Source organism: Notechis scutatus, chromosome 4 (assembly GCF_049901735.1).
Source record: "Notechis scutatus isolate UNSWTSFEM ecotype Mainland chromosome 4, rNotScu1.2, whole genome shotgun sequence".
In the NCBI taxonomy this organism is placed as follows: Eukaryota; Metazoa; Chordata; class Lepidosauria; order Squamata; family Elapidae; genus Notechis; species Notechis scutatus.
The window spans coordinates 29,736,052-29,761,575 of NC_142012.1; the positions used below are offsets into that span (position 1 = coordinate 29,736,052).

At 38.4% G+C, this 25,524-nt stretch overlaps 1 protein-coding gene across 6 annotated transcripts in view; it reads left to right on the top strand.

The window, feature by feature from the left end:
• The window catches only part of ZNF827 (zinc finger protein 827), a 142,901-nt gene that overhangs the window by 37,767 nt on the left and 79,610 nt on the right, over window positions 1-25,524 (top strand). For all 6 annotated transcript variants that reach the window (XM_026668782.2, XM_026668783.2, XM_026668784.2 and 3 more), the window contains exons 2-4: window positions 1,058-2,071; window positions 23,301-23,473; window positions 24,394-24,874. In XM_026668782.2, the coding sequence (XP_026524567.1) occupies window positions 1,058-2,071; window positions 23,301-23,473; window positions 24,394-24,874 (1,668 nt within the window). The remainder of the gene's footprint in view (window positions 1-1,057; window positions 2,072-23,300; window positions 23,474-24,393; window positions 24,875-25,524) is intronic.

The window sequence follows — 25,524 nt, forward strand, 5'->3', positions numbered from 1 at the left end:
TTTTTATTAATAAGAAGAATAGTTCCCTATACATTTGTCCTTGATTATTGGCTTTGAACTCCATAACAATTATGGATAATTATTTTCTTCACCTTATTTGGCTGAAGAAAGTTAACATTTTAACTCAAGGAGATACATATTTAACTGATTTTTATTCTTATTTCTTGAACAGTCAGAGTTGCATATATGAAGTGATAGGCTACAGAAATTGAACAAAAAAAATAATACCTGGCAATAGTATATGAATTTGTTAAATGTACCTTCAGTCTTCATGCAGTGTATGACCAATTTTCATAAATTTTGGGTGAGTTTTAATTGTGTATTTGAACAATTTGCTCATTGATTCTGAGTATCTTGCTGTTGATATTGGAGCATTCAGGTAATTTTTCAGTGGCTTTGTGATTACAGTCTTTACTATAAGTTAAAGTCTTTGACATACCTGTGCTGGATTATTTGCATTACTATTTGCAAAACAAATCCAGATGGACCTGGTTAGAATAGAGCTCATTATACTTTGGAAGCACATGTCTCTTAGTTGTCAAGATTTAAAAAAAAAACAGCAAAAGGTCCATTAATTAGAGTAAATGGCAGGAAAAATCTAGAATTTAAACCGGGGCAGTATGTGGTCTTTGTGTGTGCATGATTTGTAACATAATTTCTGTTTCTGTAGCATGTAAATTATATGTATATTGTTTCTTGTTTACAATAAAACAACTTTAACTATGTCATATCTGTAAGGCTTTTCTTATACCAGATTTCTTAATATAGGGTTAAGTTTCTGGAATATCAAGTTTTATCCCTGCTTATTGTGATGACCCAAACAAGAATATTCTGAAGTTGATAATAATTCTGTTTGTTTATGCTTCATGTTACACATTTTACTATCATAGAACTACCATGTTGCATTGTGTTACTAAAATTAAACTAACATTTATTGATAAATGTAATATTTACTTAGTTATTTTGTCATTAGTGGTATATTTGAATCCATTATTTTACTGTGTACATAACATGGATAGAATTTAAAATGAAATATATTCATCTTGGTTCTTCACAGATGGTTCTTCACATAGACAGGAAGAAGTCGAAGAGGAACTTAGTGAGGAAGATCATTGGTTTGGGAACTCTTCAGAAACCCCATCAGAAGCATCTTATGGAGAAGTCCAGGAGAACTTCAAATTATCCTTTGAGGACAGGATCCAAGAGCAATCCACATCTCCAGATACTTCTTTGGGGAGCGGGACTCCTAGTAGCAACACACTGGAATTGGTGGCTGTTGAGAATGAGACCATAGTATTACAGAACAGGGAACATCTCTCTTCTAGTGTATCTTCTATCTGTGATGATAATAATCCTGGGCCAAACAAGCCATTGAGTAGTAATTTGAGACGTCTGCTGGAGGCTGGTTCTCTCAAGCTAGACACTACTATCACAGTTAATGGCCGGGTTGAATCCCCAGTAAATCTTGGCTCAAATATCTCTTTTTCTCCAGCTACACATCATGCCCAGCAGCTAAGTGTTCTTGCAAGAAAGCTAGCTGAAAAACAGGAACAAAACGATCAGTATGGCCCAAACACAGGATTCATATGGAATCAAGGCAAATGGTTGCCTAACTCAATGCCCTCTTGCAGCTTGTCTCCAGATTCAGCAATCTTAAAATTGAAAGCCGCTGCCAATGCAGTCCTTCAGGACAAGTCTCTTTCTCGAACTGAAGATCCAACAATAAGATTTGAAACCTTCCCTTCACCATTTAGTTCTCAATCAGCAAGCTCCACCTTAGCTGCATTATCAAAGAAGGTCAGTGAAAGAAGCATGATTCCTGGGCAGGACCACTCACCACCAGCAAATTCTTTCCTTTCTCTCACCTCAATGACTTCTTCAGCAGCCCTACTCAAGGAGGTGGCTGCAAGAGCTGCAGGCAGCCTTTTGGCTGAAAAGAAAAAGTCACTGGTTGTAGAAGATCCCCTGCAGCTTTCAGACATGAAACAAGAGAAAGTGATTCCGCAACAGTCTTTGGAACTATTGTTACTTCCAGCCCCTAAAGGAAGAGCTTCTAAAACTACAAATTCAGGTAGGAGTTCTCGTTTTGCTCTAAATTCTCCTATAGTTCTTCATCTCTGTGTTATTTGCATTATGCAGAAAATATAACTAAACAAAACAGTATTCACAACAAACACTCCAGCCATCTTGATGCCTGAAAGGGAATTATTGTTTCAAATATTTTTTTCAGGTATTATGGACAAAAAAAACCAAAACCCTATCTGGAAAATCCTGTATGAAATTTAATAGGGCAAATGAAATAACTTTTTATGTTTTACAGTACAGAATATTATATGTTAATAATATTTTCATCACAAAGAGAGAATTTAATCAGATTGTTTTGTCCTAGCATGTTATTTTTGTTTTACTTTTTTCATATTTACATGGTTTTCTACAATGCATTGTGCCCAAAAGCATGCTTGCAACTCATGAAGCTTACAAAACATACTAGGCCACGCCCATCATTGCCTGCCACACTGCATTTTTGACCATTTGAATCTTCCAAGTGAGCTTCAAGTACTTGTGTGTAGTAGAGCATATTGCCACGAGGTAACTAGAGCAGTAAACTGTCTAAGCCAGGGGTGTCCAACCTTGGCAACTTTAAGACTTGTGGACTTCAACTCCCAGAATTCCTCAGCCAGCAAAGCTGGCTGAGGAATTCTGGGAGTTGAAGTCCACAAGTCTTAAAGTTACCAAGGTTGGACACCCCTGGTCTAAGCCTTTCAATCCATAAAGGGCACAACTGCTACAAAAGATGATGTTGTATGAAGGGTTCTTTTTTATAAATTTTATTGAAAGGTTTTTATATAAATAGAAGTTAAAGCAAGAACAAGGGTATAAAAGAAAAGGAAAAACAGGTAAAGATAAAAGAAAAAAATGCTAAAAGCAGAGAGAGAAAAAAATAAAAGTTAAAGAAACAGCTTCTGATCTTCTTGACAGCAGTTATAAATAAGCATTCCATCATTTCCCCCTTCTTTAGAACTACATTATATACTTCCCTTTTCCACCCATTCAGTGCATTTTTAATCCAAAAATCATCTGCTCATTTTCTTTCCATTTTCAGCAAAAATGTCCACAAAAAGATTTCTAGTCTTCTATAAAATACCTATTTTGTTCCTAATCTTAACAGGTCAACAGGCTTTCTGCAAGTTCTGCATATTTACAATCTACTTTGCCATTGTGGGAACTTCTATATTGTTCCATCTTTGTACATGTAGGAGAATATATGTAAAACCAGTGGTACACAAACTTTCTAATTGTTGCCCATAAATATTAATTTAAAAAATATGGTTTCATATGAATGTTAATTTTTATAAATTTATTGCATCATTGTATGCATTTATTTCCAGTACTTTTTTTGCTTTTTCACATGTTCACCAAGCATGATGAAATGTAAATGTCTTTTTCATATTTCCAAAGTAATTAGTCCCTTTATACCTCTGGGACAATTTCCCTGGTGAGCTGTACCAATTTCTCCGGTGACCTGTATCTCTGGTTCATCATTTTATAAAGATTCTCTTTTAAATTGTAGGACAGTGTGAGTTTTAAACTTTTTAACCACTTCCTCTCCTGTTAAAACCAAGTTCATATACCCTTGAACTTATTTTTTCTGTTTCAAATAAAAGTTTATACTTGTTAACAATCATGCGCTCAACATTTATACATAATTCATTTTCAAATACCATTTTATGATGATATATATCTGGCATTTTTAAATGTATATTAATCTTTCTCTCAATTGGCTGTGTTGACAACTAAATCCCTCTGCAATCAATTATTCTCTCAATTTCTGTGTTTCCTGTACTAACAAATCTTGATATATTAACTATTTTTCTTTTCCCATTGTGTCTGTACAATAAAATAGTTCTTGTGCTAATGCAAATAGAAGAATTTTTGGACAAAGACTGGGTCTGTATTCTGTATTTATTCCATATTCTTAAAGTCATTCTCCTAATAATGATTTTTGAAATCTACATTAACTTTGACTTTATTATGCTGTTAAAAAAACGTGCCACTCAAACTTCATGTTGTGCTCTTCTAGTTCCAGCATTTTCTTTTTTCTCAACAATAGCCATTCTTTCATCCAAACTAAGCAGAATACAAATCTAGATATACTGTACCTTTTTGCCATTGTGAAAAAGCTGCATCATTAGTCAAAACAGGTATTATTTGAAAAAAAAAAACCATTCTAGGCAGTACATTCATTTTTACCACAAACTCCTCAACTATGATAATTGTACTTTCTCCTTTTCCCTTGTAAGGCTGTGACAGGTCAGGATGGGTGATACTCTTCATTGGTTGCTTAGGACTGAGTCTGTGCAAAAGGCTTATTAACCTAGCTCCGCCCACTCTGGTTGACTCCTCCCCAGTTTTCTACTCAGTCCTTAGCAGAATAGGACGTGTGGTATTGCCTCTCCTGCCTTTGGAGTTTTTAGTTCCAAAGGCAGCCTTACAAGAAAATTTTTCTTTTAAAAGGGAAAAAAGCCTCCGTTTGCCTTTCCCCTTTGAATTTGGCGCTCCGCTTCACAGCTGACGTTCGGGAGCCACCAAACAGCTGAGGACTGCTCCAGGGATCCTGAGCAGCCTTCAAGGGCCGCAGGGGCCCATTTCAGGCCTTCGGGGTGAAGAGCAGGAGATCAACCGGACGGACGGTGTTTGTCGAGGGCGGGGGCTTCCCCCCTCTCTATGGAGCCGCGGGGCTGTTTTCGGCTCTCCGCAGTGTTTCTTGGCCGGACGGCCATTTCGGAGAGCCTGGGTGTCGGCCACGCTCTTTACAGAGCCGCGGGGCTCATTTCTCCCCCCCCCGCAGTGAAGCAGGCAGCCGCTTGGTCCTGCAGCTGCCTTTTTGCACAATCTCTGCCTTCTGCAGGGCAACAAGGGTCCAGGGAGAGTTCTCAACCTCCCTGGGGAAGAAGAAGAAGAAGCCTTATGTTAACCAGGTGGCCATTTTGAAGACTCCTCATAGCCGATGGCCATTTTGAAATCTCAGTTGGCCATTTTGAAGACCCAGGCAGCCATTTTGAACAGGCCTTCTTCTTCGCACCACTCTTGTGCCTTTTGTTACCACCAGTCACTCTTGTTGCTGTGGAAGACATCGAAGGGTAGGCGCAAAAAATACCTAATTTCCCGGTGGGGGTTGGTTTCCTATCCGAGACCAGGGGGCTTTGGCCTGGTCTATAATTATTGCCCTATTAGGTCCAGAGGGTATGAGTCCCAGGAGGATGTGTTAAACCATCCTGCTGAAGTTGCATAGGGCAGAAGAGAGTGGTGATTGATGTGGGGATGGAAAAGATTTCCCCTGAAATCCTTTATAAATCCCTTTGTGTGTTCTCCTTGCACAGGACTTTCAGTCCAGAATAGGCCATGCTGTTCCAAGATGGCTGAAGTCCCAAGGGAAATCAGAGCTTCCAAAGTGGCCAAGCCTCAAAAGGTGGCTCCTGCTGCTTCTACCAAGGGAAAGCAGCCTGTAAAAAAGGCCTCAAAAGTGGAGGAGAAGGATGCTTTCAGGCATCATCAGGCCATCGAGAAGCAGATAGCCAAGGTGCATCAGGCCTCTTCTTGCTTAATGACTACACAAGCTACTTCTCCAGCATCACTCAGCAGTGCAGTGGATTTGGAGGAGCCTGGACCTTCTTCTGGACCCAGTATCCAGTCTTGGTCCCCTGATAGGTCCAGAAGGGGCGCTTTTCCCATTCCCTCTGAAGGAGGTAGTCAACTCGATGAGCTTCAAGGAGAAACGGCACCTTGGCATCAGTGTGGGCACAGTAGAAAAGGGGTGGAATCCTCTTTTCCTTTTACTGACACTGGAGCCAGGTCAGCTTGACCCTTCTTATTCAGATGTTCCTATCAACTTGCAAATTCTGATAGACAAGGCTATCAGGAAGGGCATTTCAGAAGGTTTACAGAGAGTGACCCGTCATTCTTCTGCTGCTTCTAATTTATCAGAGAGACAGTCCCAGGTTCGAGAAGCTCTCTTATCAGAACAAGGTTCCTTTGTCCAGGATTCAGTTTCTGGGTTGGCTGAAGACTTCGCTCCTGTTACCTCAGTGGCTCCATCCATTGGTGGGAGAACCTGATAGGCCAGAATCCGATATGTCACTGGATGAAGGCACTTCACATGAGATTCCGCCGTTTATGGGTTGTTTTAAACATACCTTGTTTAGTCCCTTGTTGTTCAAGGCTAGGAACACTGCAAATCTGAAAGGTCCAGATGATGAGGTAGCGACCTCACTTCCTCCTGAGGAATCAGATGTTCTGTTCGACGAGCCGGAAGTGAGGAAAGAAGTGGTTCCATCTCCAAAACTGTTCCTGAAGGTGAGGTCAGGAAGCAGCTTGAAGCTCTGGTCACAGGGTCCAATCCTCTGGCCTCTGACTGCAGGTTCTTTAACATGGGGCCTGAACTGACCAAGACGCTCCAGGTTCCCATGGCCGATGCTCCTGTAGCAGCTTTGGCTTCCTCCTCTGCTCCATCGGATCCGGAGGAAGTCCTCAAGGCAGAGGAAAAGCGAGTGGAACAGTCGCTTCAGAGATCTCATCTAGCCGCTGCCTGGGCAGTCAAGGCTTCTACATCGGCGTCGTTCTTTACTAGGATGTCACTCAAGTGGCAGAAGCAGCTGCGGGATAGAATCCCCTCATCAAATGTCCGTGCCACCAGGACATCAATAAGATCATGGCGGCTACAGAATTCACGGCTGATGCCACCCTGCATGGCACCAGATTTGCTACAAAAGCCATTGCTTCCTCGGTGGTGGCCATGTGCTGGCTGTGCAACTGGCAAACTGATGGCACACGTAAATGGAAGTTGGCATCTGCTTCGGTACAAGGGGATAAGCTATTTGATGAGGTCCTCGAGCCCCTTTTGGTTGAAACCAAGGATAAGCAGATGATTCCTCCTTCACTTCTCAAGAAGGTGGAACATCGGGCAGCTCCTTATTTCAAACGTTCTCAGAGGGGAGTCAAGTTCCAGTTTCCACCGGCTGTCCCAGCCCGCTTATCAATGCCAGGAACCTCCTCCTGATCACTCAGGCAAGGGCAGGCAACAGTTTCCTACAAAGCGGCCCTTTCGAGGAGGAGGAGGTCGCCCATACCATCGCCAGCGCTAGTGCACAGTCCATTCCCATTGGTGGCCGTTTAGCATGGTTCGCGGAACAATGGGAGGGTATTATTTCTGACATCTGTGTTTTGTCCTCTGTTAGATTGGGTCTTTCACTGGAATTCTACTCCACTCCTCTGAGGTTCTTCATCTCCTGTCCAGTATCTAGAGATGCTGGGAGGTGGAGTCTGATGGAATCAGCCATCCAGCATTTGCTGGACCTCAAGGTCATTCAGCAGGTTCCCCTCGACCAACAGGGGATGGGATTCTACTCTAGAATTTTCATTATTCCCAAGGCCTTGGGGTGGTGGAGGACAATTCTTGACCTGAAACGACTCAATAAATATGTTGTGTACAGGCATTTTAAGATACACACTCTTTCTTCCATCTTGGAGAGCATTCTGCAGGTGGACTTCCTCACATCAATAGACTTGACAGAAGCCTTTTTGCATGTTCCCATTTGTTATTCTAATAGGAGGTTTCTAAGGTTTTGTTACCAGGAGCGCCATTCCCAATACAGAGCTCTCCCCTTTGGGTTGTCTTCTGTCCCCAGAGTTTTTACCAAAGTTCTGGCTCCCTTAGCAGTGCACCTTCATACCTTCCCAGTGCGTTTACAGTGTTATTTAGATGACATATTAATCATGTCTTCTTCCTTTCAGAGAGCTCAGCAGGATCTGCAACTTACAATTTCAGTTTTGCAGAGCCTGGGGTTTTTCATTAATAGGAAAAAGAGCCATTTCTCTCCTACTAATCGTCTCCTTCATTTGTGGGGGCCATCATTGACACTAGAGTGTGTCAAGACAACCCTGCTTTGGTATGTCCCATCCTGACCTGTCACAGCCTTACAAGGGAAAATGGGCGTTGTTTACCTGAACGCCACTTTTCCTTGTTAGGCAAGACAGGTCAGCCCCACCCTAAGGGGTAGGTTCCTTTCGAGGGACCCATGGGGGGGTCCTGATAATGTTCTTGTTTTTGTTCCCCTTTTCTTAGAGGCAATCCGGTCTGTCACACTGACCGCAGAAACTGGGGAGGAGTCACCCAGTGTGGGTGGAGCTAGGCTAATAAGCCTTTTGCACAGACTCAGTCCTAAGCAGCTTATGAAGAGTATCACCCATCCTGACCTGTCTTGCCCAACAAGGAAAAGTGGTGTTCAGGTAAACAACACCCAATCTTGACATTTTTCTTAATTTTACTTAATGACATAAGATTTTTGAAGTAATATATAGTTCATGATTCATAGTAATATCTATATCTTTCACTTTTTTCTTTTTGAGCTTCTGTGTCATGTTTTTTATTAACATCTTTGTTGTTGATTATTTTAAATCTAGCCAACACATTAAATTCTTTTAGTTTTATTCTATTTCTCTAAAATGGTTTTCCAAAATTAAAACTAAATCATATGAAACTGCCATTGGTTACGTTCCTCTCATCCAGCAATTTCACGTAGATGCTAAATTGTGAAGAGACTGACAGACTCTGTAAAACTCTTCAAAGGAGAGCCCTGGGGGAACTTCCCCACCTTTTCTTCCTTCATCAATAGTAACTGGAAGGAAGAAGAAGAATCACCATAAAACAATGGTGTAAATCAGGAGTCGCCAACCTTTTGGACCTCAGGGACCACCAAACACAGAGAGAGAGACAGAGAGACACACACACAGAGAGAGAGACACAGAGACAGACAGAGAGAGAGAGATCTGATCTAACCTCTCTCTCCCACACACACATACAAACACACAGAGGCAGGGGTGGGATTCAAATTTCTTAACAATTGGTTCTGTGGGCGAGGCCTAATTTGTGGGTGTGGCTTGGTGGTCATGTGACTAGTTGGGCATGGCTTGTATGTAAATATGATAAATATTTATGTAAATATTGAATATTTTATAAAAAAGAGCAACTCGTAGCCAAAATCAGGCAAAGCAGGCAGGCAGATTGAGTTGCTCACAGAATCACAGATTCATTCAGAGATCTATCTATCTGGCATCAGCTACCTGAGTCTGTCACATAAAATTTGCTTGCAAACAAACTTATAAAATTAACTCACAACACACCATGTATGTAAATATTGAATTTTTTTATAAAAAACAGAGCAACTTTTACCCAAAACTAGGCAAAGCAAGCAGGCAGATTGAGCTGCTCACAGAATCACAGATTCACTTAGAGATCTGTGTTTCTGTCATCAACTATCTGAGTCTGGACTGAATAATAGAAACTTCAGTCCTAAGGAAGGTTCGGCTCTGCTTAAAAGCAGAGCTGAAGATCTAAAGGTTAGCTAGAAAGCAAGAAATCCAATAGTTTCCTGCTATCTAGCTAATCTAAATCTCCCGGCACAGCAGAAAAGCTGATGGTCGGGGGGAGGGGGGGGGAGGAAAAATAGCAACTTAGCAGGCAAGTTTGCCAGGTAAGGAGTGAGTGGGCAGGGAGGGTTCCCACAGGCCATGTGGGCGGTACAGCTTTGTGTTCCCGCAAAGCCTGGATTAATTGCTTTGGGGGGTGCTCTCGGGGTGACATTTTTCTGCGGACCACCAACATTTTCTTGTGGACCACCAGTGGGCTATGGCCCACCAGTTGGCGACCACTGATCTAAATTCCCAATCCTTGTAGTTGGCCCAGAAAGCTGCTGAGAGATCAAGGAACATAAAGATTAATACACCAGTTCTGACCCAGTCAACAAGCATAACAGAAGCTGTATTGCTACTGAATCTGGCTTGCAACCTGACTGACAGTTCAACTTCTTTCTCAACAACCTTCCCTAAAAAGGAAAGTTAAATGAGGTTGTGGGGTTTATTTGGAGGAGAACTCTTTCAAAGTTTGAGAGCTCCACTCCACCAAAGAGGCAGTGCAGACTCAACTAGTAGTCACCTCCCTTGCTGCCTTAATAACCCAGGAGAGGGACCTGGATTAAACAGGCAGTAAAGCCAGATCAAGTACAGAGAATCTTAGCAATAGCATTTAAACTTATATATTGCTCCATAGTGCTTTACAGCACTCTCTGAGTGGTTTACAGTGTTGACATATTACAATCTGGATTCTCATTTTACTGACCTCAGAAGGACGGAAGGCTGAGTCAACCTTGAGCTGTCAGGATCAAACTCCAAACTGGGCAGAATTAGGCTGCAATACTGCATTCTAACCATTGTGTCACCAGGGCTCTTGTCAACTTCCTCAAAAGTTACTAACTCAAATCTACCCCAGGTCATTTCACAAGATGGAGCTGTTTGCATTTCGACAAACCTGGCCAGCTGGAATCTAAGACTGGTTCAATTTTATCTGCCAGATAGAATATATCTCAAGTAGCCCTACAGAGGATTTTCTGACCTGTTTTTTCCCAGCAGGGACTGATTTAACCTAAACTGGCCACTTGGATAGCTATCCCCATATGCATTAAGGATGGAGAAATATTTACCTTTTTCTGTCCTTATTGCCATGAAGTAATTCCAAATGTTTGATCAGACTTGCTCCCAATCTTCCTCCAGGGATGTTTAAGCATTTCTTTTGGTGCTTCATCTCCTGGAGCTTCTCAGTAAACCAAGAGCCACCCACCCATTCCAAGCAGCAACTAAGTGTTGGCTGAACTTTTCCATTACATCTTCAGGAAATATCTTAACTTCTTCTGGGTCCATCAATTGTCTGGGGCAAGCCAATCAAGTTGGCCTTATTTCAAAGAGGTGAAAGGTATGACACTATACTTTTAAACATGAGATACCTGCCAGTGCCTCAAATAGAAATACAGATCATGTTCATGGCAAAGATGAATTATGGTACCATCATACTGAAGGGGGAAACATAATTTTGTAGAGTATGCTCCATAGAATCCATTTATCTCATTTTATTCTGAATAATATTCATTTTTTTTAAATAGAAGGCAATACTATTAAGAAGCAATAAATAAAATTGATAATCAGGAGAAAAATGTATGGAAAAAGGTGGACATATTTTAATGTCTTCCATAAAGTATGAGTTTATTCCTCCTTATGATTCAGATTGTTTAACATCTAATTGTTTAATATTGTTCCGATAAAATTTTAGAAATACTGTTCAATGCTATTGTGAAAAGGGAAACTTTTAAGAAATTTCATCACAATTTATTTTTTAAAAGTAGTATGCTGGTTACACAAAAAGAATGAATTTTGAGCATTGCCAGTTTATGTCTGTTTATGCCAGTTTAGTAACCATAGCTTTTTTTCCAAGATTAGCAGGAAAGTGGATCTTGACAGACTAGCACACTGGGCCATATCTAACAAAATGAGATTCAATGTAGAGAAAAGTAATGTCCTATACATAGGCAAGAAAAACCAAAAGTACACATATAGACTGGGTGAAACCAGGCTCAATAGCAGTAACTGTGAGAGGGATCTTGGAGTCTCAGTGGACAACTAGCTAAATATGAGCCAGCAGTGTGCAGCATCAGCCAAAAAAGCTAATGCAATTGTAAATTGTATTAACAGAGGGATACAATCAAGATCAAGGGAAATACTAATACCACTCTATAAAGCCTTAGTAAGACCACACCTAGAACAAAACATCCAGTTTTGTTCACCACATTATAAAAAAGATGTTGAGACTCTAGAAAGTACAGAGAAGAGCAACCAGGATGATTCGGGGACTGGAGGCTAAAACATACAACGAATGTTTGGGCTTGGCTAGTCTAGTAAAGAGAAGGACCAGGGGAGACATGATAGCAGTCTTCCAATATTTGAGGGGCTGCCACAGGGAGGAAGGGGTCAAGCTATTTTCTAAAGCGCCTGTAGAGCAGACAAGGAATAATGGATGGAAACTGAACAAGCAGAGATTTAACCTGGAAATAAGGATTAAAAACGAGACAAGAATTACAGCAACAAAATATAAAGATAGATTGGTGGCCATACATGCAAATCCAGGTGACATATCAGAAGGACAAAGAACAATTTGATTTCTGTATGGAAAAGCATCAGTTAGATAAAATTCTACAAGAAATGGAAAAGAAAGTGATTTCAAGAATATATAAATGGAAGAGGAGGTGGTGGTATGGGCGAAAAATGTTGGCCATAATATAGACCTGGAAAATTGGTAGAGAATGTGGGGATCAAATTACAAACTAATTACATCCACAGAATACAAGGAAAATCAATACAAAATGTTCTACAGATGGCACCTTCCTCCTGCTAGATTGGCAAAAATGTTTAATTCATACCCAAATTGTTGGAAATGTGGAAAAGAAAAAGGCACTTATTTTCATACCTGGTGGACATGCCAGGAAGTGAAAAAATATTGGAATACAATTATACAATGGATAGAAGAAATCATGAATCAGAAAATTGAATTTAATCTGGAAACTTTTTTATTAGGTATAATAACACAAAAATGCAATAAAACAGATAGATATATTATGACACATATATTTACTGCAAGGATTTTGTACGCACAACTGGAAGGAAAAAAGGGTTCCATCAGAAGGCATGGTTATTAAAAAATAATAGATTGTATAGAGATGGACAGGCTAACGATGAAAATAAAAGACAGAGAAGATTGAATTTATTATAGGGCCTGGTATGCCTGGTATGAGTGGTTTAGAAATAAAAAGAAAATAAAATGGCAATAAGGAAAAGAATGAGGGAATATGTAAATATACCATGGAGAAAACTGAGATGTAAGGATAAAAGATATTGATATATAGTAAGAGTAAGATGCAATGGTAAAGGAATAAGTAAATATACTGAAAAATGTGAGGAAATGCAAAAGATGTCTTGATGTTGATAACAATGTATAAAGTTTTGTTTTATGTTTTTTAAAATTTGGAAACTTAATAAAATTTATTTTAAAAAAAAAGTAACTTGAAGAAAATGCTTGGGTGTTTGTTTGTGTGTGTGTGTGTGTGTGTCTCTGTGTGTGTTTAAAATGCTTCATGTTCTTAACAGGCCATTGATGATACCCTAGATGAAAAGCAGGTCTAATATGAAATGCATATACTTGATGATTCTTTGAAATTATCCCTTGTGGATTGAAGCTTCTATGGTCACCTTTATTTCCCAATTCATCTTGAAAATATTTGAATAATGATGAGATGAATAAGATGAATGAGACTGTATTGTTTCTAAAGATGATATGCTACTGTTGAAAAACATGCTATAACAGTCAACTCTGTTGCAAAGATTTACAACTTGAAGGAAAAGATCACAGTTATATATCTGTTGGAAAAAACTGTTAGAAACTGAACTGAGTATAAGAAATAGATGTACACTGCTCAAAAAAATAAAGGGAACACTTAAACAACCCAATGTAATTCCAAGTCCATTACACTTCTGTGAAATCAAACTGTCCACTTAGGTAGCAACACTGATTGACAATCGATTTCACATGCTGTTGTGCAAATGGAATAGACAACAGGTGGAAAGCACAGACACTTAGCAAGACATCCCCAATAAAGGAGTGGTTCTGCAGGTGGTGACCACAGACCACTTCTCAGTTCCTATGTTTTATGGCTGATGGTTTGGTCACTTTTGAATGCTGGCGGTGCTTTCATTCTAGTGGTAGCATGAGACGGAGTCTACAACCCACACAAGTGGCTCGGGTAGTACAGCTCATCCAGGATGGCACATCAATGCGAGCTGTGGCAAGAAGGTTTGCTGTGTCTGTCAGCGTAGTGTCCAGAGCATGGAGGTGCTAGCAGGAGACAGGCCAGTACATCAGGAGATGTGGAGGAGGCCATAGGAGTGCCTCAACCCAGCATCAGGACCGCTACCTCGACCTTTGTGCAGGGAGGGACAGGAGGAGCACTGTCAGAGCCCTGCAAAATGACCTCCAGCAGGCCACAAATGTGCATGTGGCTGCTCAAATGGTCAGAAACAGACTCCATGAGGGTGGTATGAGGGCCCGACGTCCACAGGTGGGGGTTGTGCTTACAGCCCAACACCATGCAGGATGTTTGGCATTTGCCAGAGAACACCAAGATTGGCAAATTCGCCACTGGCGCCCTGTGCTCTTCACAGATGAAAGCAGGTTCACAGTGAGCACATGTGACAGACGTGACAGGGTCTGGAGACACTGTGGAGAATGTTCTGCTGCCTGCAACATCCTATAGCATGACCAGTTTGGCAGTGGGTCAGTAATGGTGTGGGGTGGCATTTCTTTAGGGGGCCGCACAGCCCTCCATGTGCTCGCCAGAGGTAGCCTGACTGCCATTAGGTACCGAGATGAGATCCTCAGACCCCTTGAGAGACCATATGCTAGTGCGGTTGGCCCTGGGTTCCTCCTAATGCAAGACAGTGCTAGACCTCATGTGGCTGGAGTGCGTCAGCAGTTCTGCAAGACAAAGGCATTGATGCTATGGACTGGCCCGCCCATTCCCCAGACCTGAATCCAATTGAGCACATCTGGGACATCATGTCTCACTCCATCCACCAATGCCACATTGCACCACAGACTGTCCAGGAGTTGGGGGATGCTTTAGTCCAGGTGTGGGAGGAGATCCCTCAGGAGACTATCCGCCACCTCATCAGGAGCATGCCCAGGCATTGTATGGAGATCATATAGGCACATGGAGGCCACACACACTACTGAGCCTCATTTTGACTTGTTTTTTACATCAAAGTTGGATCAAAGTTACATCAAAGTTGGATCAGCCTGTAGTGTTTTTTTCCACTTTAATTTTGAGTGTAACTCCAAATTCAGACCCCCATGGGTTGCTAAATTTGATTTCCATTTTGAATTCCAAATCACATTTTTGTGTGATTTTGTTGTCAGCACATTCAACTATGTAATGAACAAAGTATTTAATAAGAATATCTCATTCATTCAGATCTAGGATGTCTTATTTTTGTGTTCGCTTTATTTTTTTGAGCAGTGTATATTAGCTATGAAAATACTCTCATATTCCATTTATTATTTCCATGATCAGAACATAAGATGTTTTATTGTACAAGTTTCTGGAAGTTATTTCTTGGGTCTCTTGCCCCTATCAGCATGTGTCCTGTCTAACTGCCAATAAGATAGATGTCATTTCCCTCAAGAAATACATTGGCAGCATTTTTTATATACAGTATGTAGGGCAAAGACTGGGTACTCCACTCTGAACTACATGATGAATTAGATTCTTTATTATCAACAATCCTGCTTACATTCAGAAGGGCTGTTTTGGCGGTTACAGGCCAGTGACCATATATATCATTGTTACATTACACAAAAAATGGCATAAAAGGAGAAATAGTGGAGGTGGTGTGCATTTTAAGTCACCTTAAAAATTTCTCATCTGTAGCACAGCCAGCTATTTCAGGGAACTGTTCTGTTGCAATAAGGCAATAACTACATTGGAGCTCTTTTTATTTTTCGTGTATAACTGACAGTACTACTTGCAGATAGAATTGCTATTTGGTAGGCGCATTACAGCAAGTTCAGGATAATGTAAAACATAAGCAGAAAACGCAACTCAGCACATTGCATCATAAGTGCAAGGGGGTTGAGGATGTTGCAGAGGGCTGTCCCCCTTCCTTTTTTACAGACAGTAGTTCTTAAATCATCAGTTCCAATTCTTCCATGTAATTTTTTAAATTTTTTAAGTATAAAATTTATCAGATATTTTTACAAGTAAAAAACAAAAAATATACAAAAAATAAGATTAAGAAAGAAAACATAGAGATTATCTTCTTTGTACAATTACAAACATTTAATATCACTCCATATCCTTTAAAATTATATTACATGGTTTGCTTCTTCCCCATTTAAACCCTTTTGAGAATGGGAAGAAGACATGTATATAAAAGAGGATAAGGTGTACAGAAATAGCTTAAATTAAAGTTAAGAATGCAACAAACAGACTTACATACTTTGTCAGGAAGACGATAAGAACTGACAACACTAAACTAAACATCTTAACACTAAAAACTTAGAATGAATAATACTAGAATACCAGTAATATTACTAATTACTAATACTAATTTAGTACATAATAGAACCGATTATCAAATTGATTTGTTTATGGATTAAATAAGTATTTTTATAAAATATTGAAACCCGTTTATGGAATTTTTCCTGAAAATGGACAGAAATTTATTGATGATTTCTCAATTTGCCAATTGAAAATGGTTAAATATGGGAAGAACTGAAGTATGTAATATAATACTAAAGGTGGTGGAGTGATTGTAATTGCTGTAAAGAACATCAGAGGTGGCTTCTTTAATTATCTTTTTTTTATTTTATGCACTTTTTCTCTATCGTTTCTTTAAGAGCTTTTGCTTTTAATTAGTTTTAAATCTTTATTTCATTACCTTTCATTATGATATTGTCCCAGGTTGAAAGAACACTCACCAGGTGATCTAGCTGCTCTGTGGTTTAAATCTTGGTAGCTCTAAATGTGTATTCAAAAATGGGGTTTGGGTCGAATCCAGTGTCCTTCGGGCAGACTCTGCTTCGGGATGGGAGCTTGATGTTTCTTCCTCAGCTCCTGGCACTTTACTTGCAATTCACTCACAGATTCTCCTATTGGTTTCCTTGTGAGGAGGAGCCTTATGGAGCACATGTGGGCAATTTTTTGGTGTCTATCCAGAAAACTGGTGCTCTGGGCTTGCTGCCAGGTCACTGATCTTTGCCTCAGCATCTCAGCACTATTCTTTGGAGATGCATCAGCTCACCATTTTCTCCATCCAGAAGTGTCTCCCCCCCCCCCCGCCCCTATATATATATTTAAAGTTGTAGCAACGTTTCGGCAGAATCTTAACTGCCATCATCAGGCTTCTGTATTGATATACAATACAGAAGCCTGATGACGGCAGATGAGATTCTGCCGAAACGTTGCTACAACTTTAAAAGCACAACTACTATGACGTGGGAAAATACCCGAACAAAGCTGAATGCCATATATGTGTGTGTCTGTGTGTGTGTGTGTGTGTATGTGTGTATGTGTATATATATATATATATATGTATGTGTGTGTGTGTATATGTATATGTATATGTGTGTGTGTGATATATATATATATATATATATATATATATATATATATATATATATATATATGTATGTATATATATATATTTGTTTTCTGAGGTTCTCGCGGGTATTTGTATGTGGACTATTTCTTATCTGTGAGTGTGTGTTTGATTGCAAATGACAGTGACCCTGATTGCACTATGTGAATGAATTGCAACCAGTCATCTAGCCAGCATGCTCTGTCCCTCTATGAAGCCTCTCTTTGAAACCACTGTTACATGTAAGGCTAGTACAATACTCCTGCACTAAACTGCAGTCACCTGTCAGACATGGCAAAATTAGAGGAAAAATGGAGCTTTTAGGAAAACTGCCATATGGAGGTCCAGGTAGAATATACCTTTTGTGTTTCATAAGTGAGGCTCTGTTCATGGAGTCTGTAAGGAGCTAGCCCAAGTACTTGGTTTATAACTGACAGATGGCTCTACTTTAGTTGTCTATTATAGTTTATACCCATTAGTAGATGGCTTTCTCCTCGCTTTCATAAATCATCTCAAGTTTCAGGATAATCAAACCTGAACTACAAGACCATGAGTAAAGCTCTCAAAAGCTTTCAGATCTAAATCGTAAAGTCTGGCATATCTAAAGGTTATGAAATAAGAAATTATGAGGTTATATAATACATTTTTTGTATTGGCAAGATACAAGGCTGTGCAAATCTTTTCAAATGGGTGTTTCAAAATGCATATAGTGAGTACAATTCATTGCTTTTCGAATTGTTAAAGCAAGTTGTGTCTTTTTCTGAGTTTGTGCAGCTGTTTTCACATGCTCCTAATCCTAACCCTTGGAATGGCTTGAAATAAGATAAGCTTAATTGCAGGTAGTTCCCAATTTATGACCATAATTGAGCCCAAAATTTCTGTTGCTAAGCAAGACAGTTGTTAAATTAATTGTGTCCCATTTTATGACCTTTCTTGCCACAGTTGTTAAGTGAATCATTGCAGTTAAGTTAGTAACATGATTGTTACATGAATTGGGCTTCTCCATTGACTTTGCTTGTCAGAAAGTTGCAAAAGATGAGCACATGATCCCAGGGACACTGCAACTGTCATAAGTATGAGTCAGTTTCCAAGCGTCTGAATTTTTATCACATGACCATTGGGGTGCTGCAATGATCATAAATATGGAAAAACAGTCATAAGTCACTTTTTTCAATGCCATTGTAACTTTGGTCACTACATGAACTTTCGTTTAGTTGAGGACTACGTCTGTGTTTCAAAAGTGCCTTTACATGCTGTCATGCATACTTTCAAATGATTAGTACAGATTTATTGGAAAGCTGTGTCTAGTATCGACTAATGATTTCTGTGTATGTATGTGTGTCTGTATATATATTTATACACACACATTCATACCTAGAGCAGAGGGTTGCTTAGTATAAAATAACTTATTTGCATTTTAAAAGTGAAAATATAACTTCTTTTTATTCCAATAAAGTTTACTAATATATTAAACATAGAATCATGTTTGTGCAAAGTCATGTACAAACATTTTTTAAAAAAAGAAAAAGAAAATTAAAACGTGCCAAGCAGATTGCTCACAAAAAAAAGAGACATAATAAAAGAAACGTTTCCCTTCGTTGCCAGCAAGTATATTCAACAACAACACTGTCTCTTAAAATATAATGAAATACATTCTATAGCTTATCCAGTTTTATATAAATTCATCTATAAATCTTCAACGCTCTATTCATTAGAAAAGGTGAAGTAAAAATCAACAAAAATACCTAACATTTTAAGTATTGTTAGGTACTTTTGTTTCCAATGTTCTTCATCCCCCTCTTTAATAATCAAACTCTAATCTCAATTAATAAACACTACGAATTGAAGTTCTTCTCCTTCTTCACTTTCTCTTATCGCTTCAGGTGTCTTCAGGGACTTACAAAGTTCCAGTTCTTGCTCTTCTAGTGCCTTAAACTATTGTTATTTGTTGCTGTTGTAGTGTGTCTTTAATGTTGTCTCTATCTTCTGGGTCTGCCTTGTGTTCTTTGAACTTCACTTTTTTATATGCCTTGTGCATAATGGAATCCCAAGACATCCTCTCCAGGTAGATAAACCATTTTATTCAATGTTTATGTATGCGGTTTAAGATTGGTTCTATGGCAGTTCTTTCTCTTATGATCTCATTATCCCTTCTGATCACTCCAGCAACTTTCTTCAAACATCTAGTTTCCCTGGTGACTAACTTTTGTTTATATTTTATTGTAAGTGTCCATGTTTGGCACTTGTAGCATAGGGTGGGGATGAATATGCTTTCTATGAGATGCTTCTTTGTACTACCTTATGTTGTAGGAGTGGACAAACTGTTCCAATATTGGGTTTGCCTTACTGCATCATATGCTAATTTCTTCTTCTGTTTTACTATCTTTGGTGAATGATCCTAGATATTTGAACTTCGATACTTGTTTTATGCTCGTTCCCTTTATTGCTTTGTTTAAGGTATGCTTTTTTTCTTCTGATTGCCATTATTTTTGTTGTCTCTGTTGATTATCATATTATTTGTTTTGTATTTCTGGTTCATAGCCATAAGATGTTGTTGCAGTTTCTTAGCTATATGGTTACAGTACAGTTTCACAGCTTCTTGGATCAGAAGCGAAATGTTTTCAAAGAAAAAAAAAGTCCAGTTGCCCTTTGGAAAACGCATCTTTGGGACAAATACGACCTGGATGAATGAAAATAACACTTCTGTGAATATCAAAATAAAGAACAAATTCTGATTTTGAAAGATTTCTGCTCTGCATATCCTGTTAAGACTCCTCTTTGAAAAATATCATTTTTTATCTACAGGTGCTACTTTAATATCAGTTAAATAAGTCCAGGTTTATAGAACTATAGATAACTTACTACAACAGGCTCGATTTTGAACATTAAAAAAATCTTTTTCCCTCTTTTTCTGATGACTGAGGAAGCTTAGTAACATAAATGGTACAATGTTTTTGAGTGAATGGCTTTTGGCCATTTTCACTAGTAATTAAATGGAAACCTTCCATTAACAAGCACAACATGGTTGTTTAGGATATATAACATTTCCTGTGAAGAAATCAGTCTTTGAATATATTTACAAGCTAAATATAAATAGCATGAGGAGAAAGAATTTTCCCTCATCTGCATCTTAATAATTAATTGGCTTTCTATCACCTGATAAAGGTAGTCCTTGACTTACAACCATTTATTTAGTGATTGTTCGAAGTTATAACAGTGCTGAAAAAAGTGACTAATGACCATTTTTCACCCTTATGACCGTTACAGCAGCCCTGTGATCACATAATCAAAGTTCAGAGTTCAAAGTTCAAAGTTCTTGGCAGCTCATATTTATGATGGTTACAGTGTCCAAGGTCTTGTGATCACCTTTTGTGACCTTCTGACAAGCAAAGTGAATGAGGAAACAAGATTCGCTTAACAACTACATTACTAACTAAGCAGCTGCAGTGATTCACTTAACAACTGTGGTAAGAAATATCATAAAATGGGACAAAACTCACTTAACAACTCCCTTGCTTAGCAACAGAAATTGTGGACTCAAATATGGTTGTAAGTCGAAGATTGTCTGTTCTCACTCTCCAAAGTGCACATTTAAAATCAAATGAAATGCCTAAATGTATTAACCCTACTTCTTTAAATTCATTTACTCAGTAGTAAATCCCAGAGAATCTCTTTGGGCCTCCAAATATACATAAATAACATAGTGCTGGAAAAAAAGACACATATATCCATGATCTCTAATGAGCAGAAAATAGAGAGTGACCTCCAACTACAAGCCCATGCTTTTAATAGATGTTCCTTGCAATGAGAGTTCATCTTAAGGTTCCCTTTCAACATGAGGTAATAATGTTGAATAATCATTCTGTTTTCATTCTGTCTTATAAGTTTGTTGTTGGAATAAATGGAGACTGTGCTGCCTTCATCTCCTGGGGAAAGAGTGAATAAAGCACTGTAAAGCCATATATAAGTCTAAGTCAGGGCTGTCAAACTCGTGGCCTGTGGCACGGATGCGTCATGCACTGGCCACACCCATGCCTGATTTAGCAAAGGGGGAAAAAGTCACGATACGTCACATGACGCCGCCATGATGATGCAAGTTTCATACCCCTGGTCTAAGTGTTAATTGATATTGATTCCAGAACACTAGAACTAGTAACATTTCACTTTTTCAAATGAGACCAACAGCCGATGAATGCATTAGGCATTGGATTTTAATATTCTGAGAGTATGTCGCTGATTTTGGCAGTTTTGAAGATAATCCGATATCCTTTCAGCAGTTACAGAAATATTTTCTGTTGCTACAGTAACATTGTAAACTTAAACATAACAGAACTAGAAATGTGCAGTGTAATGTCAGATGGTTAATTATGTCAATGTAGTGGGCAAAATCCTCACATCTCTTTAGATGCCAAGACTTAACCTGATGATTATCTCATAAACTTATTACGCTTTTTCATCTAGTTTCAAAACTATCCCTTGCCTTGATAATGTTTGCAGCAACGGTATCTAATAGCCTCGTATATAAAGGCAAAACTTAATAGATAGGTTCCATTTGTAGAAATAGATTTAGAAATAAATTATCATAATCAGATACAAATCAACCTATTGAAAAAAGAGTGGAAACTGTTTCTTCTGTTTTTTATTTTGATTCATGTAATTTGAACATGCCTAATTAAATGGTTAATTGATGCATAAATCAGCAACTCTTTCTGGCCCCAGAGACTATGCTACAATATTACACAATGGCATAAAATCCCCCACCCCCACCCCAAGACTTGGCAAAATCTTACAGCATAAATTCACACCCAAATTTTATAACAACTCAGAGCAAGAACAGTGAACATTCCATATGAATTTGATGTTTTCATGATGACTATATTGGAGATCAATATTATATATCAACATTCTCATTACTGTTCCATAACAGGTGGGTTCACACATGCGACATCTAAAACAGATTACATTGGGGTTTACTTTTAAATACAAGCAGTTAGGTGCTATGGCTTGTCTTGCTTATATTACAATCTAGATTAGTATTACACACTAATTAATTTAGTCCATTTGTGATGTATTAGGCAAAATATGGTTGAAAATCACAATTTGACCTGAACTTAAAAAGGCAGATCATAGTTTTCTTTTGCCTTTGTATGTGAGATAGAAAAGTTAAAATTTCCATTTGTGCTTTGTAATAAATTAGAGAGAGAGATTTCATTTTAGTTTTCTTGGAATATCTTCAAAGGACTTTTAAGTTACCCAGGAAGTACATAGAACACCGTTCTGGGTTAAGCTTGACACTGTAAGCATTGTTGCAGAAACTAGTGTTGGATGAGGCTTCATTACATTAAAATGTAAAATTGAATTCTTAATTTGGGTGAAGTGAATCTTCTGCTCTGCTTGCAGGATTCTATTCTAGATTTTCAATAGACCAAAAAAAAGAAGGAGGAAAGATTCCTCTGATATTAACCTTCATTGATGATTTTACCACCTTTGTCCATGACAAAGAAGCAGCACTTTATATATTCTTTAGCTAGAGGTGCTAAATTTAGCTTGCTTAAGTTACTCTAAAATAAATTATTTATATTTATCTACATATAAAGAGAGCAGATTTTTGGGTTGGGTTGGGTTGCTCAAGTTAATTTTTCTATCATTACTGCAGTGATAAAACAGTTGAACAAAAACTAAATATTGTCACTTTATCTGAAGTTAAATTGAAGCCTTAGATTTTTCTAAGATTTTCTTCGAACAAAACCAGTCATTAAGAGTGATTTTGGAATCTCACAATACTAGGAGTGGAATATATCATCCTCTGATCTTAAGTCAGATTTGGGGGTACCTAATGATGTTGTTTTATTGTTTCTTAGTATGTCGTAAATAAAATGAAAAAAGGCACTTTTAATGGTACATAGTTCAAGACAAATTAGCTGTGAATTATAAGATTAGGTGAAGAACAGTAGCATCCTCTGCTGGTTGTCCAAAGTATGTTTGGGCCCTGTCCTGTATCATTTAGTATTGGGGTTGTGGGGTTGTTGTTTTTTTGGATCATTTGATTTCCATGTCAGAAAAATGGGGATTAAAAGTCCATTGCATTTAATAAGATTTAAAAGATTACAATATGTGTAAAGTTGTGGTTTCAAAGTTCCGTATCCAGGTAAAGAAAAAAAAAAACACACCTCTGTTTCATAACATTGAAAAACTATAAAATGGAAATAAATTCCCTCCTTTTTTCTAAGCCTCAGAAGAAGAAAGTGGAAAACCTTTCCAATGTCCGATCTGCGGCTTGGTTATAAAAAGGAAGAGCTACTGGAAACGGCACATGGTGATCCATACAGGCTTAAAAAGTCATCAGTGTCCTTTGTGTCCATTTCGTTGTGCACGGAAAGACAATTTGAAGTCACATATGAAGGTAAGGCTGGTAAATTCTGGCATTTAAGATTGTTGGGGTTTTTAAAGCAACTCTTAATGAAAGGCAGCATATTTTTTATAATTAACATAATTGTTATAAATTCATTTTATCTAGCAGAAGATTTGAGAGATATTGGGTTTCACTTTGTTGGATTTGTTCAAGCAGAGGGTAGATATGTATCTAAATTACCTTTCCAATTCTATGACGTAAAAGTATCATAAAAGTACTGACCTAACTACTACTATCTTTGAAAAAATACTTGCTAATTTTTAGCCATAATCAAATAATTTGTCTTTAAATGTGTGTGTGTGTGTGTGTGTGTCTGTGTGTATACACGGACACAGGCATATACTGTATATACATCCTAGGAAATACTTGTTTTTGGATATAACTTGGGAATCAATGAGCTTTGTAGCCCGGTGTTTAATAATTTGATTATTTTTATTCAGTGACTCCTGGAGAAATATTCATATAGCCAAATATTCTTCATTAAATTCTTGTTTATAGAAGGACAGCCACTTTGAGTTCTGTATGCTGACGCTCTCTGTTAAAATTATTGAGATCCTCAAATGAAATATACAGAACATTATAAGAAAGAAAAATCATGGCAGGAAGGGAGATGATAAATCAGTAAGTGGTAACTAGCCTGATGCCCTATATATGTATCTTAGATGATAACTCCCATAATCTCCTATCAATGACTTTGTCAATTGAATCTTATGAGAATTGCAATATAGAATATATTAGAATGTCAGTTTACTGAATATACATCTCTTCTATTGACTCTTTTTCTAACTTCTCACAGCCCTTATAAGATTCTATCTATAAAATTCATTTGCAGATCTCTATGAACTTAACAAGGGATTTGTATTTATTTGAGAGATATACTATTATTCCTGTTGTTGTTATTACTGAATTAGGTTCACCAACACCAGGACCGTGGAGAGACATTTCAGTGCCAACTCTGTCCATTTACTTCCTCTCGCCATTTCAGTCTGAAACTCCACATGCGTTGCCACCAACACTTTCTGAGGACAGAAGCCAAAGTGAAGGAAGAAATTCCAGAAATGGATGTCAAGGTCTCACCACTACTGAGTGACAATTCCAGAATGGGTCAGGAGATGGATGGAGGAACAGACCATGTAGGAACTACTGTTGCCTCTAGATCTCCTGATGCACTTGGGCAGGCGGGAACTACCATCCCACCTCTGCTAGTCAAAGAAGAACCCAAAGATGACAGCAGTGCCCCTAGCCCCTCTTTAGCCCTCAATGTTGTCGACAGAATTGCCAACAGTACAAAGCTAAAAGACTCCATTGACTTTGTGACCAATACAGCATCAGCACTTTTCAGTCAGGATATATCAGTCAAGATGGCTTCAGATTTTCTCATGAAGCTTTCAGGTAAGGATAAACCAAACTTTTTTCTCCCTAGGTTGGGCCATTTTATTATGCTTTTTTACACCATGAAAATAAGAGTCTGTTCAGGATATTAAAATATATTTCCAGGCATCTTAAATCAGCTGTGTCAACCCACAGTCTGGGGGCATCATGCAGCTTAGACAGCTAGTAATGCAGCCCCATAAACCTTTAATATTATTATGTGATTTTATAGTATAAAACTATATTATGCATTTTATATGCAACCCGAACAAGTTACTCTTCATTCAATGTGATCCAGGTAAGCCAAAACGTTGGACACCCATATCTTAAATGCTGTTTTCTCTCAAAATAATGCATTTAAATGCATAATGAAAATATGGATTATGCATACATAATTATTTTCAGAATTACCTTTGGATGCCACCAGTGTCCCACAGCACTAGGAGAGAGTTTCTTAGGAGTGTATAGTTCATTATTTGGTAAATGGATGTCTACGATTGATTCTATCAACTAATATAATTATTTTGGTAGCTGTGGACACTTGTGCCCAAAAGGTTCTCTACACTGTGGATTGCATCTAAAAGCACTTAAGCTTATAATGCAAATAATTTTATCATAACATTTGAAGAAGTACAACATTCACAGAATAGGTATATTTAAATCTCAGTATC